Source organism: Sorex araneus, chromosome 1 (genome assembly GCF_027595985.1).
Source record: "Sorex araneus isolate mSorAra2 chromosome 1, mSorAra2.pri, whole genome shotgun sequence".
Classification (NCBI taxonomy): domain Eukaryota; kingdom Metazoa; phylum Chordata; class Mammalia; order Eulipotyphla; family Soricidae; genus Sorex; species Sorex araneus.
Genome location: NC_073302.1, coordinates 450,984,159 through 451,002,723, shown reverse-complemented (window position 1 = coordinate 451,002,723; position 18,565 = coordinate 450,984,159). Strand labels below are relative to the sequence as shown.

General features: G+C 57.0%; 1 protein-coding gene across 16 annotated transcripts in view; it reads left to right on the top strand.

Moving 5' to 3' along the window:
• Window positions 1-18,565, top strand: part of KMT2C (lysine methyltransferase 2C) — a 169,473-nt gene that overhangs the window by 64,995 nt on the left and 85,913 nt on the right. For all 16 annotated transcript variants that reach the window (XM_055144984.1, XM_055145032.1, XM_055144981.1 and 13 more), the window contains exons 3-6: window positions 2,355-2,493; window positions 7,119-7,295; window positions 11,782-11,930; window positions 12,843-12,952. In XM_055144984.1, the coding sequence (XP_055000959.1) occupies window positions 2,355-2,493; window positions 7,119-7,295; window positions 11,782-11,930; window positions 12,843-12,952 (575 nt within the window). The remainder of the gene's footprint in view (window positions 1-2,354; window positions 2,494-7,118; window positions 7,296-11,781; window positions 11,931-12,842; window positions 12,953-18,565) is intronic.

Genomic DNA, 18,565 nt, shown 5'->3' with positions numbered 1-18,565 from the left:
CCTGCCAGGTCCAGCTGGTTGGGTCTGCAGCTGTGGCAGGGAGGGAGCGGCGCCTGCATGGACACTGCGTCCTCTCCTCTGGAGGGCTTCTGCGTCCAGAGAGCACTGCCTCAGCCCAGCACCCCGCACGGCCCTGGCTCAGAGCCAGCTGAGGAAGCGAGGGAGGAAGGAGAGGTGTGTGGAGTTTGCTCCCTGCTCCTCTTCCTGCAGACTTACACGCCTCGTCCATTTGCAGAGGTTTGGAAAAAAAAGCAAAACCATTCTGGGACTGGGGAGAACATTTGCCCTGCATGTGACCGACCTGGGTGCGATCCTGACACCTGGTCCCCGAGCACCACCAGGAGTGAGCCCTGAGCACCGCTGGCTGTGACCCCGAAACAAAGCATTCTGGGTTTCAGTTTCTCTTGGATACAGAAATCATGTATGTTTGCATCTGTGATATATTACTTTGGTTTTGTTTGTGAGGTAGTTTGTTATAGAAATTAAAAATTTTGATGTCAAATTTATAAATCCTTCTTTGATGCAGATATGCTGTACACTTGCGGATTTGAGTCTAGATACTCTGATCAATTTTGTGCGTGGGGCAAACAGGACAGGCACCACGATTGATCGGCAATTTATGTTCAGCTGCTTGGTTTTAATTTAAAAAAAAAAAATCTTGTTATTTTAAATAGGAAAACCCAGACCATCTGTTTGCCTCATTCCTTCATAAATTTTATGATTTGACAGGATTTGCAATTATTTGGCCTTTTTCTAATTAAACAGTGAATTCTAAAAATAATTCATTTGTCAAAATACATCCCTAAATTTTTGTTTTTAATTTGTAGCTCCCGAGAGCTGTCGGGATGGGGGAGTCTCAGAGTGGCGACGTGACGAGCCGCGTGTGGGCCTGGTGGCATCGGGGGCCCGGCCGGGGGGGCCAGGGCGGCAGCCGAGAGGGCCTGGGCGGGGGACAGGACACAGTTCCCTCCGCGTGCTTGTCTGAGCACTGACCCGCGGCTGTGCGGGGCGACGTGGTCGCAGAGGGGATGCTCGTGTGAGCTGTGCCGGGCCGCAGGAGGGCGCCGGGCGCTGGGGTCTGCGCGCACGGCCGACTGAAGGCGCTCGGTTGCTCCCTCTACAGTGCTTCATTTCCGGGACATAGGTCAGAGGGTTTTTTCTTTTTTTTGCTTTTTGGGTCACACCCGGCGATGCTCAGGGCTCACTCCTGGCTCTGGACTCAGGAATTACTCCTGGCAGTGCCTGGGGGACCCCATGGGATGCTGGGAATCGAACCCGGGTCGTCCATGTGCAGGGCAAATGCCCTCCCCGATGTGCTATCGCTCCGGCCCCCCAATTTTATAAACAGGCATTGGTGTTATTTATTTGAAACGAGGCAGCGTGCATTTCTAGGCTGTCAGTAGCGGCCTGTGTGTCCCAACCTCCCGCCACGGAGTCCTGGGGCATCTGTTCCTAAACCTTTCAGGCCGCACAGCTCGAGGGCAGCTCGGTGTGTCCACTGCTGGGGGTAGGGCTCAGCTCCAGGCGCCACGTGGGGCAGCCCCCAAGCCCCCCACCGGGACAGTGAGACCCCAAGCACTGCCAGGAGAGCACTCCCCGCCCCCTGCCTGTGACAGGAACCTTCTGGAAGAGGAGAAGTGTGCGTTCCAGAGACAGCCAGCGCGGGCCAGGGAGAGGGGCGTGCGGGTGGCCGGGTGGCCGGGTGGCTGATCCTGCTGGCCTCGTCGGTGGCAGAGACAGAGCCGGGAGGGAGAATGTGGGAGAAAGGGGGGCGCGGCGGGGCGGACCCCAGGCCAGTGCGGGAAGGGCTGAGCCAAGTGTGGCGGGTTCTGCTCGTGTCCCGTCCTGGGGAGAGAGAAGGGTGTTGGGGTGCCGGGTTTGGAGTCCGCTCAGCACCCTCTGAGGTGTTGGGCTGAAGCCTGGGGCAGCTGGGAAGGCGCTGGGCTTCGGGTGCTTTCCTCAGTTCGCTTTAGAACACGGAGGATGGCGCAGATGTTTGTATTTTGTATGTTTGGTGTTTGGGCTCCATCTGACAGTGCGCAGGGCTTTCTCCTGGCTCTCTGTTCAAGATTCACTCCTGGACGTGGGGGACCCAGGGGTGTAGGGGCCGAATCTGAGCCGGTCGCTGCACTGCTGCTCTGGCCCCTGAGGGCCCTTCCTGAGCCCGCCAGTGCGTAGCAGCACGCGGTGCCTTGCGGTGCTTTCATTGCCGTCCCGCACTCGGAGCAGACACAGCGACGCCTGTCGGCCGGCTGGGCTGCTGCCTCCCCCTCCTTTGACTCGCGTCTGCCTGAACTCTCCGCGGGCGCGGGAAGGCGGGCACTGACGGCTGTTCTCTGTTCCCACCCGAGCAGAAATCAAAGAGCAGTCTGCCGAGGAGGACGCCGACGCCGAGGTGGACGGCTGCAGGCGGCCCGCCCTGGGCCTGCCACGCGCGGGGGCCGAGGAGCCCGCCAGCTCCCTGGTGTCTGTCGGAGTGGAAGCCAAAATCAGGTCAGAGAGGGGGGCCCGCACTGGTCGCCGGGAGGGGCAGGGAGGGGAGGGCAGCCGAGGATGGGGGGGCAGGCCTCGGGGCAGGAGCATCGCCCTGACCATCCCGGGGCTCGTGCCCGCTGCTCCCGGAGGGAGGAGTGACCGCGGTCTTGGCAGCAGCTTTGACGCTTTTCCACTTCCTGTTTTTATTTGAAAGGACAGTAGGTTGGTTCCGGAGAGATAGGACAGCAGTGGCCGACCCACCCCTGGCGCGGGTCTGCGACCCTGAGCACAGCTGGGTGTGGCCCCCAAGCACAGACAGAGAGCAACAATAAAGTGTGTGTGTCTGAGTGTGTGTGTGAGTGTGAGTGTGTGTCTGTGTCTGAGTGTGTGTGGGTTTGTGTGTGTGTCTGTCTGAGTGTGTGTGGGTTTGTGTGTGTGTCTGTGTCTGAATGTGTGTGGGTTTGTGCATGTGTCTGTGTCTGAGTGTGTGTGGGTTTGTGCATGTGTCTGTGTGTGGGTTTGTGCATGTGTCTGTCTGAATGTGTGTGGGTTTGTGCATATGTCTGTGTCTGAGTGTGTGGGGTTTGTGCATGTGTCTGTGTCTGCGTGTATGTGGGTTTGTGCATGTGTCTGTGTGTGTGTGCATGTGTGTCTGTGTGTTAGTATGTGTCTGAGTGTGTGTGGGTTTGTGCATGTGTCTGTGTCTGAGTGTGTGTGCATGTGTGTCTGTGTGTTAGTATGTGTGTCTGAGTGTGTGTGCGTGTGTGTCTGTTAGTATGTGTATCTGAGTGTGTGTGCGTGTGTGGGTTTGTGCATATGTGTGTCTGAGTGTGTGTGTGTTGGGTTTGTGCATGTGTGTGTGTTGGGTTTGTGCATGTGTTTGTGTGTGTGTGTGGGTTTGTGCGTGTCTATGTCTGAGTGTGTGTGGGTTTGTGCATGTGTCTGTGTGTGTGCATGTGTGTCTGTGTTAGTATGTGTCTGAGTGTGTGTGGGTTTGTGCATGTGTCTGTGTTTGAGTGTGCGTGCATGTGTGTCTGTATGTTAGTATGTGTGTCTGAGTGTGTGTGTGTGAGTGTGTGTCTGTTAGTATGTGTATCTGAGTGTGTGTGCGTGTGTGGGTTTGTGCATGTGTCTGTGTCTGAGTGTGTGTGTGCATGTGTGTCTGAGTGTGTGTGTGTTGGGTTTGTGCATGTCTCTGTGTCTGAGTGTGTGGGGGTTTGTGCATGTGTCTGTGTCTGAGTGTGTGTGTGTGTGTCTGAGTGTGTGTGGGTTTGTGCATGTGTGGGTTTGTGCACGTGTGTGTCTGAGTGTGTGTGGGTTTGTGCCTGTGTCTGTGTGAGTGTGTGTGTGTGAGTGTGAGGGGTTTGTGCATGTGTCTGTGAGTGTGTGTGTGTGTGAGTGTGTGGGGTTTGTGCATGTGTCTGTGTCTGAGTGTGTGTGGGTTTGTGCCTGTGTCTGTGTGAGTGTGTGTGTGTGTGTGTGTGTGAGTGTGTGGGGTTTGTGCATGTGTCTGTGTGAGTGTGTGTGTGTGTGAGTGTGTGGGGTTTGTGCATGTGTCTGTGTCTGAGTGTGTGTGGGTTTGTGCGTTTGTCTGTCTGAGTGTGTGTGCGCGTGCGCCCCTCCTGCCCTTGGCCAGTGTGAGTCCTTGGTCCCTGGGGCAGCCACATGCAGCTGTCCATGGTCCTGACCTTGCCAATGCTCACGTCTCTGCTGCCTGGAGCAGGGGTGGGAGCACTTAACCAGAGCAGGGGGAGCACAGGAAGGGGCGTGAGGCCCGGTGAGCACAGTTACAGGAGTGCAGAGCACCAGCCCTTCCCTCGACCTGCTGCCCTGTCTTGGGTGAATTTGGGAGTTTGATGTTTCTCTCCAGCAGCTCGTGCTGTGTCCTTCGAGGCGTGCGTCAGGTCTGCCTTCTTGCCCCACGTGTGCAAAATCACCGACTTTATACTTTTACTGGAGTTCTCCTGTTTCCATTGATCTGCTTTGTTGACGCTGTCATTTCCCTTACAATTTTTGTCTTCTCTTGCTCAGTGTCATCAAATGCTCTTGAATTAAAAGCTTATAGCATATTTGCATTTAACACTTTTTATTTGCTGATAACTTATTAGCTGTCAGAAACACATCCAGCCTGCCTGCCTGCCTCTCTCCCTCCCTCCCTCCCTTCCTTACTTTCCATTAGTTTTTGGGCCACACCCAGCTATGCTCAGGGATCACCCATGGTGGTGCTTGGGTGATCATACGTGGAGCCAGGGATCAGACACGGGTTGACTGCATGCAAGGCAGGTTCCCTACTCACGCACTGCACTGTCTCGCTGGCCTCTACATTCAGTTTGCATATTGTCAGACACTTCCAGAAATGAATTTCCTTTTGAGTGCACCTTTATTCAACAATATATTTTTAGGTTGTGAATATTTAGAGTGCCTTATGCATTTTGTTCTTTCTATGATACATTTCTGGTTTTTCCACATTGTTGTCAGGGAGTATTACTGGCATGCTGCTGGTCTTCTGGAATGTATCTGACTCTTTCTTTGGGATTTCTTACGCATCCTGCTTCGGGACTACTTCGTTGTGGTGGAAGAGTGCAGGCACAGGCATGGCTGTTGAAGGAAGTATCTCAGGCTTTTTGTTATGATGAATAGCAAGTGAAGAACGACTCAGTGGTGGCTTTAGGCTTGGGGCGGTGTCTTCCGGGGCTCCTGTCGGAACCTGCTGTCCCTGACTTAGACGCTTCTCTTCCTGGGCCCATGTGGGCGAGATGGTGGAGTTTTGTCCGGTATGCCCGGAGAGTTGGCTGGTGTGTCCCATCTTGCTAGCCCACCTGGTTAGTGCTCCCACCGTTGCCCTTGGGAGTCTGCTCCCTTTCTTGTTTGTATTTCAGTCCCTTGTTCTCTGTCCTTGTTTCTTCGTAGATCCAGCATGTCTTGTGTCTCATGCTTGAACCCACTGCTGGATGTTTCCTTTGCTAATTTTTGCCCATTTATATTTATCGTAACGCTTAATGTAGTAAGACGTTCATTCTGAGATGTCTTCTGCTAGTGTATCCGTTTTTTGTTCTTCTCTCTGCTTTCTCTGGGATTGGCAGTTGGAAGCAGTTCCTGGGCCTGGAGAGTGCAGTGGGCAGGGCGCTCGCCTTGCCGCTGCCCGGGCTCCAGGCGGGAGTTCGTGCGGCTCCTTCCTGGAGACCCCCAGGACCATGCCCGCCTGTGCTGGGGGCCCAGATGTGCTGATTTGTGGGCTTGGGGACCAGGTTGAGCCCGGGTGGGTTCATGCAAGAGCCCAGCCCACTGTGCTGGGGGTCCCAGACCCCCAGGACTGCTCTGCATGCAGGGGCCGGCGCCATCCCTGACGCCCGTCGAACTTTCCCCTGGCCTGAGTTGGTGCCCTGCCCCGTGGGGCTTTGTGCTGTCTGCTCCTGCGTAGGTCGGCGGGTTTGTGAGTAAAACTCTGAAGGTGATGGTGTGCCACTGTCCGGGCACGCCGGTGCGGGTGTCCTCTAGAGAAGGGCCTCCGCTTCCTCTCCTGTGTGTCTGTGTGTCTGCACGGTCCTGACGGGTCAGTCTCCTGTGCGTGGCCGGGATGGCACAGTTCATGGGAAATGGAAATAGGTAAAACGTTTCAGGGAAACGCGTAAGTGGGTATCTTCCATGGTGGCTGACGAGGCCCTACAGGAGTGTAAGTCCAGGGGACACGCCCCCTGGAAAGAGCTGTCACCTGTCAGTGCAGGTCAGCTGGCAGGGCCCGGGCAGCCTCTCCTCGGCTCTCGCTGTGCTCCTCTCCCGGGCGGGGACGCTGTATGGCCCGTCCTTAGACGCATCACTCGGGCTTGGGTCTGCAGGATGACTGCGGGTTTCCCGGGGCCGGAGCAGGGCCCACGGGAGGGCGCTTGCCTGCGGGCGGCCAACCCGAGTTTGAACCTTGCACCCCTCGGGTTCCCGCCAGCAGCGACTCCTGAGTGCAGAGCCAGGTCAGCCCGAGTTCCTCCAGGGCGGCCCAAACAGAGCGATTGTGGCTCCAGGAATCTGGGGTGAGGTAGCGGGTCCCTGGACGCCCCAGCACCCCCCGCCTTCCCTTCCACCCTGTGTCACGGAGACCGGGGCCCAGGCTCCTCGCCCAGATGCTTGTGAGTGTCGGTCGGCACCCGCAGGGCCCCGGCTGCCAAGGCCAGTGCAGCCAGCGGGCCCCGCACTGCCCGGTCACTGACGGTCGCTCAGTGGCCGCACGGGGTGCCTGATCCCCCTCCCCCCGCCTCTGGCTTCCGTGAGCCACGTGAAGAATCTCATGGGCTCTCTGGGGTCTGGGCCACCACGTGCTGTGCTCAGGGTTCGAGCCTCCTGCCCTTTGCAGGGTGACCCGGCTCCCGCCGCAGCCCGCAGGAGAGAGGAACCGGGAGGCTTCCCCCGTCAGGGGCTTCGTTCCCAGAGCCCGCCGTGGTGTTGGGTGTGGGCTGGGCCTTGCTGTCCCCCCAGCCGCGCCTCGGGTGACCGCGTGCCCAGGCCTTCCCACAGGCGGTGCTGCCTCAGCGGGTTCTGAGGCTGGGGCGTGTGTCTCGCCGGGTGTGCCTGAGCCGCGCGAGGGGTTTCGCGGTGCAGACGCGTCTCCCCGGCGGGCCGGACTGCGTCACACTCTGCCTCCCTCCCCGCAGCGAGCAGCTCTGCGCCTTCTGCTACTGCGGCGAGAAGAGCTCCCTGGGACAAGGAGACCTGAAGCAGTTCCCGGTGACCCCCGGCTTCCAGCCGTCCCTCCGCAAGGACCTGGAGGACAGCAGCGCCGGCGAGAAGATGCCCAGCCCCCCGGCCCGGCGGCCCCGAGGCCCCAGGAAGTAAGCACTGTGGGGACCCCCGCCCCAGCTCTGTTCACTCCAGACAGTTGTCACAAAGCAACGGTGATCGTAATGTCACAGAAGTGAGCTCTTAGGGGAAACTTACCTTTGGGGGGTGGTGGTTGGTCTTTTGGGCCACTTGTCTGTCTGCAGAGTGGACTCCTGGCTCTGTGCCCAGGGAGCACTCCTTCAGGGGTCAGTGGCATATCGGGAATTGAACGTGGGTCAGCCACGTGCCTGCTGTGCTGTTGCCCTGACCCGTGCAGGAGCCCAGGGTCAACCGAGACGGCCGTGGGGGTCCGTGCAGCTTGTCCAGGTGGCCGGGGGTGGGAACAGCTCTGTGACGCCGCCTCCTCGGACACTGGAAGGAGTCCAGAGCGCGGCGGGCCGGCAGGACCCCGTCTTTCTGTGTCTGTTCCTTCCTCCCGGTCAGGCTCGGAGCGTGTTGAGCTGTGCTGTCTCTGTACAGGGCCAGCGTTGGCAGCTTTATCTCTCAGGCTCTGCCCGGCGAGCGTGTCCTTCCCGGGGCTGGAGGACCAGCCTCCCCGGAGCTTGATGGCTGCGTCTGTTCCTCCCAACCCCGGGCCCAGCGCAGCGTCCAGTCCATCGTTTTCACGCTGGGCACCGTTGTTTAAAAGCCAGCTGAGTTACCCACTTGCCCCTGGTCGTTGAGGGAGCCGATGTGAGGATTAATTGAACCGGGAAGGCGGCCCCTCGTCCTGGCAGCTGGTGGGCCCGCCCCCTGACGCCCCGCCCCCTCTGGCCTCAGGAAGGCAGGTGCTGTGCTCTGACTCCTCTGGCTGCTGGCCGTGGGCCTCCGTCAGCCTGAAATGAGTCTTTTAAGAGAACTTCAGGTGCGAGAGCTTAAGGAGGCTGAAGTGCTTATCGAGAGAGTCTTGACGTTTCCAAGGCCGTCGCTACATTACGTCGAGTAGCTTTCCCTTTTGTGATCAGTTGAGTCTATAAAAATACATAAAACAACATGCTGCAAAATTCTAGCAAGCTTATAATGTCCGTCGGTAATTAGCGCTTTTAATAAATTGACAGGCTTGTTTGAGATCATTGTGTTCCCTGGTGAATGATAGGGAGCATGTACACGCACCTGCTTGGGCAACACGCTTGGGCTCCACTTACTCATTGTATACGATAAATCTTAGTGAAAACTTCACAGCCCAAGATAATTAAATGAAAATACCCTGAAATAATGTCTACCAAGTTATTAAGTAGTGGTAACAAGCCAGTTAGTTAATGGGCCTTTAGAAATGAAGCTCATGGAAAAAATTTGTAAATCACTCAGTGGTAGATAGTTTATCTAATTGGATAATCACTAAGCACTTACAGAATAAATTCCTAATGACCTCTGAGCCAGGTTAACAATAGTTGCCTGGATTTTCAGTTGAAGTGAGGTTTGTAAGGCAGCTTTCCTCGGCTGCCCTGAGTGTGAGTGTGTGTACTCGGGCCGGGCGGGCGCGCCAGGCCGGGCACTTGCGGTCCCCCGAGCGCCCCAGGAGGCTCCCTGAGCAAGACCCAGTGTGGCACAGCCTCCCCCAAAAAGAGTAACAGGATTCTTTACCTTTATAGTTTATTTTACTTAAAAAGAATTTTTAAAAAGTCACCTGGGGGCTCACTCGAGGCTCTGCCAGGCGTCCGTCTTGGGGGCAGCCCCTCACCCTCCCGGCCCCTCCCTGGGGGCCCAGGGGGCTCCCCTGTTTATTCCCCACTTCAGACCTGAGTCTGGGCGTCTGTGTTCGGGATGTTCTTGGATGTTCTGCTCCGAGCCCAGGCCTGACGCCCTCCCCGCCCTGTGTCCCTCCACACTGACCCCGAGACCCGAGGAACGACCCCGTTTCGGCTGCCCGGGAGGCAGGAGTCTCGCATAAGCCGTGTCAGCCACGTCATGGGTTTTTGTTGATGCTTTGTGGGGGTCGGGCCTGGCCTGGGGGGGAAGGTCGGGTGTCACCCCGGCCTCAGCCACCCACAGGGCCGCGCTCCCGGCACGGAGCTTTTGAGGCCAGGGGCTACAGGGGCCGTTTAGGCCCCGGTGCTGACGGACAGTTCCCTGACCCGTGTCCGCCAGCCCTACCAGCCCCACCCTCTCCCATGTGGCGGTTGCTGTGTGCTGAGCTGGGTGAGTCCGGGTGTGCCTGTAGCACTCTGGATGGATGCACCTGTGTTTGGGGGCAGGTTCCTGGACGTGGGGTTGCCAGGTCAAGCGCGGCTCTATTTTCACGTTTTGGAGCAATGCCCCAAGTCCATTGGCGTTCCCTTTGGAGCCGTGTCTCCTCTGCCCTCCTCAGGGACGTGTGCACCCGATTGGGGCAGCACGACTGGGGCTGAGGGCAGTAGATTCAGGGGTCACTGGCCACGTCCCCTGCCCCGCCCCGAGTGACCCCCGAGACAGCATTGAGCACCCACAGGAGTCAGCATTGAGCACCCCCAAGTGTGTTAGACTTTATAAAGTTCTGTTGTTCCTGAAGGAAGGAGTATGTTCCTATTTTACTGTGAGCATTTTTTTTTTTTGAAGTAAATAGATTTTATTCAGAGGTTTCTGAAGGAGGAAGGGATAAGTGGGAGAAAGAATAGTAAGAATAGCGCTCTCAAGAGAGAACTCGGGCTTCTGCAAGGGTGGAGGAAGCCCCTACACATAACCGAGCTTCAGACACAAAAGTAAACTGAGCATTTTTACAGAAGAATTTAAAGAATTAATATAGCAAGTTAGGTAAGACAAAAGTGTGTTTGCATTAGCATGATTTTTTTTTTTTTGCTTTTTGGGTCACACCTGGCAATGCACAGGCCTTATTCCTGGCTCTGCACTCAGGAATTACCCCTGGCAGTGCTCGGGACCATATGGGATGCTGGGAATCAAACCTGGGCTGGCTGCTTGCAAGGCAAATGCCCTCCCCGCTGTAAAAATGCTAATTTTTTAAAGGCCTTGTTAAAATACTTTTTTTTTTTTTTTTTTGGTTTTTGGGTCACATCCGACGATGCACAGGGTTTACTCCTGGCTCATACACTCAGGAATTACTCCTGGCGGTGCTCGGGGGACCATATGGGATGCTGGGATTCGAACCCGGGTTGGCCGTGTGCAAGGCAAGCGCCCTACCCGCTGTGCTATTGCTCCAGCCCCGCCTTGTTAAAATACTTAATACTTTTTTCCTTTCAGTGATCCAGGTATAAAAAGTTCAGAGCCCTGGCGGCTGTGCCGGTTTCTCCTTCCAGGGGCCGTGAGAAAAGCCGGCAGACAGAAGCGCAGTGAGGGCGCCAGTGTCCGGGGAGGCGCTGGACCGGGTCGACCTCCCGTACTACGTCTGGTCCCCCAAGCCCTGGGCATGGCTGGGGGGGGGGGGCGCAAAACAAAACAGCAGCGAAGCCAGTGAGTTGTGCTGGCTGCTGAGCGGTGACGGAGTCAGAGTCAGGATGACTGACCACTGCCTAGTACTGGCCAGAGGAGGGGGAAGTGCTCGTGCACGCTTCATGCTGGACATGGGACCGTCATGGTTTGCAGAATCGCCTCGGGACACGGGAAGCTTTAGGGCTGTGAAAGTCTGAGGCCTGCAAGTTTCAGGCCTGGCCCACTGTTCAGCTTGTCTGCTGTTGATGCCTTGTTTTGTGTTTATTTCTGGGCCACGCCTGGTGATGCTCAGGCTGGACTCCTGTCTATGTGCTCAGGAACCACTCCTGGTGGGCTCAGAGGGCCACATGGGGTGCTGGGGGTCACGCCCAGGTCGGCCGTGTGCGAGGCCAGCGCCCTCCCGGCTGTGTGCCCATGCTGTTGTATTTTTTGTATTTTGGGGGTCACACGCAGTGATGCCCAGGGGTTACTCCTGGCTCTGCACTCAAGAGTGACTCCTGGGGACCGTGCGGGGTGCCGGGGATTGGCCACATCCAAGGCAGACGCCCTCCCGCTGTACTGTCACTCTGGTCCCCGGCTGTTGTATTCCTTATCCTCTCGTTTCTCTGGGGCCACAGCTGGCCGTGCTCGGGGGACATGGCGGGCTCCCGGCCCCGAGCTCTCTCCCTGATGCAGCTCTTGGCGCTTTGCTTGTTGCGAGCACTTGCGTCGTCCTGCCCCAATCACTGTGGACCTTGTCCAGGGCCCTGAGATGTGGCCACAGACCCCTGCCCACCCGCACCCCTTTTGCAACTGAGAGTGAGGTTAGGTCCCGGGAGAGAACATTTCTCTTCAGTCTCCTGCTCTCGTGTGGCCGTCTTCACATGTCGAAGCCTTTAAGGCCCAGCGGACGTCCGTCTTACATGACAAAACGGTTGCTCAGGAGAAGATCTTAGAGTGTCAGATTAGAAACAAGTATGAAATGTCAAAAATAAATCTGCACTTCAGAATTTAAGCACTTGCTTATGGGTGTGGGGACTTGGAAGGAGTCGGCTGCATTTCTGACACGGCGCCCTAGCTCTGAAGGGCACTGAGCCCTGCCGTCGGTGTAGGGGGTCCCGCCCGGTCTGCAGCCGTGTCTCTCGCTCCCCGCAGAGAACCGTCCCCTGCGCAGCGCCCGGCGCCGTGCGTGAGTGTCAGCACCCAGACGCCCCCCGAGGACCAGGCCGGGAAGCTGTGGGACGAGCTCAGCCTGGTGGGCCTGCCCGACGCCATCGACGTCCGCGCCTTGTTTGACCCCACAGGTAGGCGCTCTCGGGGCTCTCTCTCTGGGGCCTGCAGGGTGGTGGCCCCGTCTGGGCAGAGGGGGGTGATGTTGGGGGCCTCAAGGGGACGTGAACAGCCACGGCGTCAGCCGCACCCACTGGATGCTTGGGAGCAGCGTGTTTGCTCGAGCTCGGGCGGACAGCAGCGGGACGCCTGGCCCCGGGGGGGGGGGGGAAGTCTCGGGTGCGGGTGACGTGAACTTTTGGGGCCGGGCACCACGGAGCCACTGGCTGTCAGGCGGCAGGCCGCTGCGAGAGCAGGGCGGGCGGGCGGGGTGGCCTGTGGGGTTGGAGCAGGCGCCGCGCGGTGGGTTCTGACGCTCGCCTGACCGCTGAGCTGTGAGAGACTGAGCTGGTCCCTGTCGGGTCTGAGGGTCTGAGCATTCTGTTGTTGCACCGAGTAGAGGCTCCGTGATGGTGGCAAGTGGAACTGTCAGTTGTTCTTCAGCGACGTGATTAGCGACTGTTCTCGCTGCTGGAGACATAAGCCGTAGTCTAGGGAATCACAGTTTTCATCCTTGCGGGTCTTCGGTTTGTTTGGGGGACACACGCTGCAGTGCTCAGGGATGGTTCTCTGTGGACTCACGGGACCCGGTCAGCCGGCTGCGAGGCCTGCGCCCTCCCTGTGCGCTCTTGCTGGCCGCGTGAGCTGTGACCTCCTCGCATCAGGGCTGCCGGTGGCGCGTGGGGCGGCGTGTTCCAGCCGTAATTTCTGGGCGGCACCACTGAGGTTTTGCCTTGGTGACTCGGTTCTCGTGTTCCTGTGTGTGCTGTGCTCGGGGGCTGGCCTCGCCCGGTGGTCGGGGTGCAGACGGCTTGGTGGGGGTTTCTGTGTCCCCAGTGCTGCTGTGTCTGATGTCTGTCTGTCTGTCTGCCCCTCTCCCCCCTCAGGCACCTGCTGGGCTCACCACCGCTGTGTGGAGTGGTCACTGGGCGTGTGCCAGGTGGAGGAGCCTCTCCTGGTGAACGTGGACAAAGCTGTCGTCTCAGGGAGCACAGAGGTGAGTCCCAGAAGCGTTTCCTGCCTGCAGAGCTGCCTGTGGGGGCCTCGAGATGGCCATGGGCACTGGCCACTGGCCACCCAGTTGGATCTCTGGTGCCTCGTGGCGCCCAAGTACCCCAGGTGACTGTGTGTGGCCGGGAGGGGCCCTCACATTGATGCTCCTTGGAAACTCCTCCCCTCGGCCCCCCCCCCCCCAAAAAAAATAAAAGAGTGAAGCGATTGTTCAGTAACCGTCCTCCAGCAGACCACTCTGGGCTGTGTTTCAGAGCAGCTTGTATGGACCATTAGATCACACTGCGTCAGGTTTGGCCGTAAATATAGATCGTACATATTTTCAGTGTAAGTTGGAAAATCCTACTTTTAGAAACAAGAACCACCAACTGTCCGCTGTATCTTGGGGCCGCATCTACGGCAAGACGGTTGGGTGGAGATTTAGAATAAGGGAGACAAGGTTTGACAGGCTCTGGCCCGCAGTGGGAACGGACTCTGTTTGATATTTTTAAAATCAATTAAAATACTTTTTTCCAGTCAAGTTGGCAGTTCGCTTTGTCTTTTTGGCATCACCCCAGAACAGTAGCATTACACAGTCTGGCATCTCCCAAATCTTTCTCTGTGGTTTTTTGCAATTTTGAAACGAGCCCAGAAAGAAACGCAGCGTTTACCTTCCCTCCGTAAGGACGGGGCCCTGGGGTTTGCTCTGCCGCCTCCCAGGCCCCTGGGCTCTCAGCACGTCCGTGTGAAGGGCCGTTTCTGACTGTGGGAGTCGTGCGGGCTGAGGTGCCGGTGAGACTTGGCGCGTGGCGACAGGAGCGTGGCCCGAGCAGCTGCGTAGTGAGCGTCTCGAGGACGGCGAGCAGGCAGCTGTGCGGGTGCATGATCTGCCTCCGTCAGGTCCAAGCCTTCTGGAACCGAGATCCTTGGCTGAGCCATTGGCCCACGTCCAGAGACATGGAGACTCCTGCCCCCGCGCCGCGTCCCCTCCCCTGTCTGCCTCGTCCCTTGTGGACAGAAGGGGCCACTCTTGCCCTTCCCGTGCTGGTGGCCTTCAAGGCTGTGTCCCCCGTAAGGAGACGGGCTTTTTCCCTCGGGCTCCTCGGGGCGCACTGTTGGGCGGGACTGCCCGGCCGTGTCCTGGCCGGGTGGCCCCGGGACGCAGAGACCTCAGAGCAGTCCACCCTGAGGAAGGGGAGTTTCTCTCGTTGACCAAAACCAGTCAGCTGTAGGTTGCTTTGTTCAGGCCGGGCGGGTCCAGTCACTTCTGAGCTTTGGGTTTGGTTTTGGTGTTTTTGGGTGCGGGGAGTCACACCCGACAGTGCTTGGGCTATAGAGCTGGCTCTGTGCTCAGGGGTCACTCCTGGTGACCCCCAGGGACCATCTGGGATGCCGGGGATTGGACCTGGGCTGGCCGCTGTCGCTCTGGCCCCACCCCCGTTCTCTGGGGGTGGACATGCACGAGCTGCAGGTGCTCTGCAGCCAGCCAGATGTGCACACGGCTTCTCGCTCCCCGGTGTTGGAGATAAGGTCCCAGCCCTACCGTTCTCAGCAGCAGCTGTCACTGGATTTCGTTTGCAGAGCACCGCGGCAGCCCCAAAGGCAGCCCACGGTAGAGTGGCTGGATAAGCGCCCAGTGGCTACGCCACTGTCGTTCATACATGGGAGCAGCGCACAGCTGTAACGTATGGGAACCTCCGTGAGCCGATAGGAAACAGTTTCCGTTCTGCTGTAACGTCCACCTTGTTGTGTAACGGAGAAGGCCAGGAAGACGCTTCCTTGCCCCTGCTCACTTGTGGCATTCCTTATGGAAGGGAGGGACGAAGCAGAAACTGTGGAAAAGGGTCGATACGGAGGTGCTGGCTGGAGAGTGGGTGCCACAACAAGGGAGGTGCCCGCTGTTCCTCTGATCTGCACCCTGACACCCGTAGCCGAGGTCTGCGGGAGACGCCAAAGGGAGGGCGACATTCGCATGGAGGAGAGAGTGGCCTAGGAGACTGGCAAAGGGCCAGAGGCAGGGGACAGCCTGGCACCCTCACACCTCGGCCCCGACCCAGGAATGAATGCTGAACACTGAGGGGTGAACCCATGACATGAAAATAAACGAAAAAGATTTTTTTTTTTCTTTTTGGGTTACACCCTGATTATGCACAGGGGTCACTCCTGGCTCTGCTCTGCACTCAGGAATTACCCCTGTGGCGGTGCTCAGGAGACCATATGGGACGCTGGGAATCGAACCCAGGTCGGCCGCGTGCAAGGCAAACGTCCTACCCACTGTGCTATCGCTCCAGCCCCACGAAAAAGATTTTTTTAAAGTATCCACCAGAATGCTAGTTTAACTTAGAATGCATTTTTTTAAGCAGAAAATAAACGTTCTAAATTTGTTAGCTCTTATTATTACATAGTTGAAAGAATTGTGAAACCTACCTCTATTCTCAAAGAAAACAAGCATTTAGTCTCTCTTCCAGATAAGTGACACTCCACAATGAGGATGCACTGGTCCTCCAAAGAGGATTAAGCATTAAAAAAAAAATCACTGTAGTCATTAATATTGATAAGTTACTGCCAGGAACTGTGAGGAGTTGTTTCACTCAAGAATCGTGACTACAGAGGCTTCTAAAATGTTTGAAATAAATCCAGCAACTTTCGGTCTGTTTTAAACCTACTTACTCTTGGGGCTGGAGTGATAGCACAGCGGGTAGGGCGTTTGCCTTGCACGCGGCCGACCCGGGTTCGATTCCCAGCATCCCATATGGTCCCCTGAGCACTGCCAGGAGTAATTCCTGTAGTGCAGAGCCAGGAGTGACCCCTGAGCATCGCTGGGTGTGACCCAAAAAGCAAATAAATAAATAAATAAATAAAAATAAACTTACTTACTCAAAAAAATTTAAAAATCCATATTTTTTCTTTATAGAAGGTCAATTCCTAGTTAGCACTGTTGTCAGTTGTTCATCGATTTGCTTGAGCAGGCACCAATAATGTCTCCATTGTGAGACTTGTGACTGTTTTTGGCATATCGAATACGCCTGCGGATTGAGGCCTGCGCCTGTGGATTGAGGCCTGCAGTCCCCAGGGCGAATGGGCGGGTGCTGGGCTCTGTGGCCAGGCGGGTCCCCCGAAGCGCGTGGGGGATGCAGGGGGCAGAGGCTGGTAGGTCCCCAGTGAGAAACGCGCGCGCACTCCTCCTCTGGTGAAACCCAAGTTTGCAGGTTCACAGTGTTCATGTGAAGTTCATAGGAATCTAGTTTCCCCGCCCTGTAGCTGCCCGAGGGCAGGGACTCTGGGCTGTAGGTGCCCGAGGGCGGGGCCCAGGGTGTAGCTGCCCGAGCAGGGTCGGGGCAGTTGGCCGGGTTTGCCTGTGCTCTGGAGCCGGGCTGTCGAGGACCGGGCAAGCTGCTGCTGGCATCTAGTGGCAACTTCTGAGTGTCTGCCAGGCTCAGGGCAGCCCACGACAGGCGCCCCCAAGTGCCCGGAGCCCCCACAGTACCTGTGTCTTGCCTGGCGTGTCCTGTCACATTAAAGAGGAGCCCAGTGGCTGCGGCTCCCATCAGTGCCAGTTGGACGCGCATCTTTGGTTTACCTGACGGGCCCTTGGCCGGGCGGCTGGGCACAGCATGTGACCCAGTAGCCGCTCAGCACGCAGCCGCCTGTTCCGGCCTCAGGGGTGACAGGCAGCAGGAGTGATCCATGAGTTTGGCTCCGGGCGCAGTGGACGTTCCTTATGAGGGGCCAGCAGGGCTGCCTGTGGGGAAGGCTCTTGCCTTGCTCGTGGCTGAGCCACGTTCGGTCCCCGGCATCCCACACGGTCCGTGAGTGTGGAGCTGGGAGTGGGCCTTGAGACCAGAAGCAAGCGAGGCAAGAAGTTCCATGGAGAAAGTGAGAAATTTAAACACGACTCCAGATCATGTGGCCTGTGGGGTGCCCGAGCAGGAAAGGCCACTCTCAGCGCTTGGTCACTGAAGCACGGTTGCCAGCAGCAGGTGGCTGCGTGCACGGCAGAGACCATCCCTGTGACAGGTGCCAGCCATGCAGGGCAGTGCCCAACGCTCACGCCAGTCACGCCGCCAGGCGGAATCTTAAAAAGGCAAATTCGGGGCCAGAGCGACAGCACAGCAGGGAGGGCACTTGCCTTGCACTCGGCTGACCCAGGTTTGATCCCCGGCATCCCATAGGGTCCCCCAGGCACTGCCAGGAGCGATTCCTGAATGCAGAGCCAGGAGGAACCCCTGTGCATGACCGGGTGTGACCCAAAAAGCAAAATAAAACATAAAAAGTCAGATGCTTCCCGGTGGCGTCTTTAGGCCTGAAACATCTGTAGCTGTTAACACTCTTGCTTGGTTGGCATATATTTTGGGAATTATTTATTTTTCAAATTATTTCATTTATTTTGGGAATTATTTATTTGGGGAATTATTTGTTGAACTTGAAGTTTTACTGAGAGTTGGTCTTCTGAGTAGTCTTCATGAAGCAGCTGTGGGGAAAATATTTTCTAATTAGAGAAAACAATAATTCAGAACAATCTGAAGTGAAATCTGTTCTGATTGCGTTAAAATTACGTGTTAAAAGTAAGTATGAAACAGGAAAACACCTTTGCTTGGCAAGTTGAAAATAGTGTGTAAGATTCCGTGCTCACGCATTGTGTTCATTCCTCAGCATTAGACGCTTCATAGAGAATATTGACTTTGTAGTGGCTTAGTAAGCTGACCGGTCACTGGCGTGTTCCGTTCCTGTGTCCGTCGTGTGCTCCCGTTGCCGACTGTTTCGTTAGAGCTAGACGCCGAGCACCGGAGCCTGGCCTGTCGCTCGGTGACGCTGCACCAGGGCAATTTGGTTGTGGTTATTTGAGATTTAAACATTTGAGAGCAAGCTCTAAACCAGATAGTGATTTTCAGGCTTTTGGGTATAAATTGTTTCACTTGGGCGCCGCGGCGGGCAGTGCCGCTCCCGGTCAGGCTTCGTGCGTTTAGCGGGGCCTCCCTGCGCTGCCCGTCTCTTCCTCAGGGCAGTTCTTGGCTCCTGTTCTCTGCTACTTGCGTTCCCCTGCGCGTGTCTCTCTGGCCCGCCCTGAGCGAGCACCTTCTCCTGTCCCTCTCCTGACAGGCTCTTGTCCGAGTGCTGTCGCTGTGGTGGCTGTGAGCTGTGGGCTGTCCGTAGTGGACGCTGCTGTCCTTCAGGTGGTCTGTGGCCTCAGTGGTCTCACTGTGGGGCGTGTCGGTGCCAGCGCCAGGCAGAGTCTCCTGAGAGCCAGCAGCGTGGCACCGTGACCGCTGGTGTGTCGGCGCTGGCCCTTGCCGGCTGCCCTGGCCGTGGCAGGTAGAATAGGGCCCGCTGGTGACTGGCTGGGCGGGCTGAGGCGCTGCCACAGCTCCTCCCATTTGCAGCTCTGGCTCAGAAGCCTGAGGGAGTGACAGCGGGGAGTGTCCCCCGGCAGCAGGGTGTGGTCTGACGCCCAGTGGCACGCTCTCCTCTTCAGGCAGAGTGAAAACAGTAACAGGCTTTATAAATAATGCACATTCATGTTTTTATTTGGTGGGACTTAATCACCATTAGAGTGACCTTTAACTTGAAGCGTGGCTTTTAGGCCACGTTACAAATTTTTAAAAATTATGCACGTGTGTTT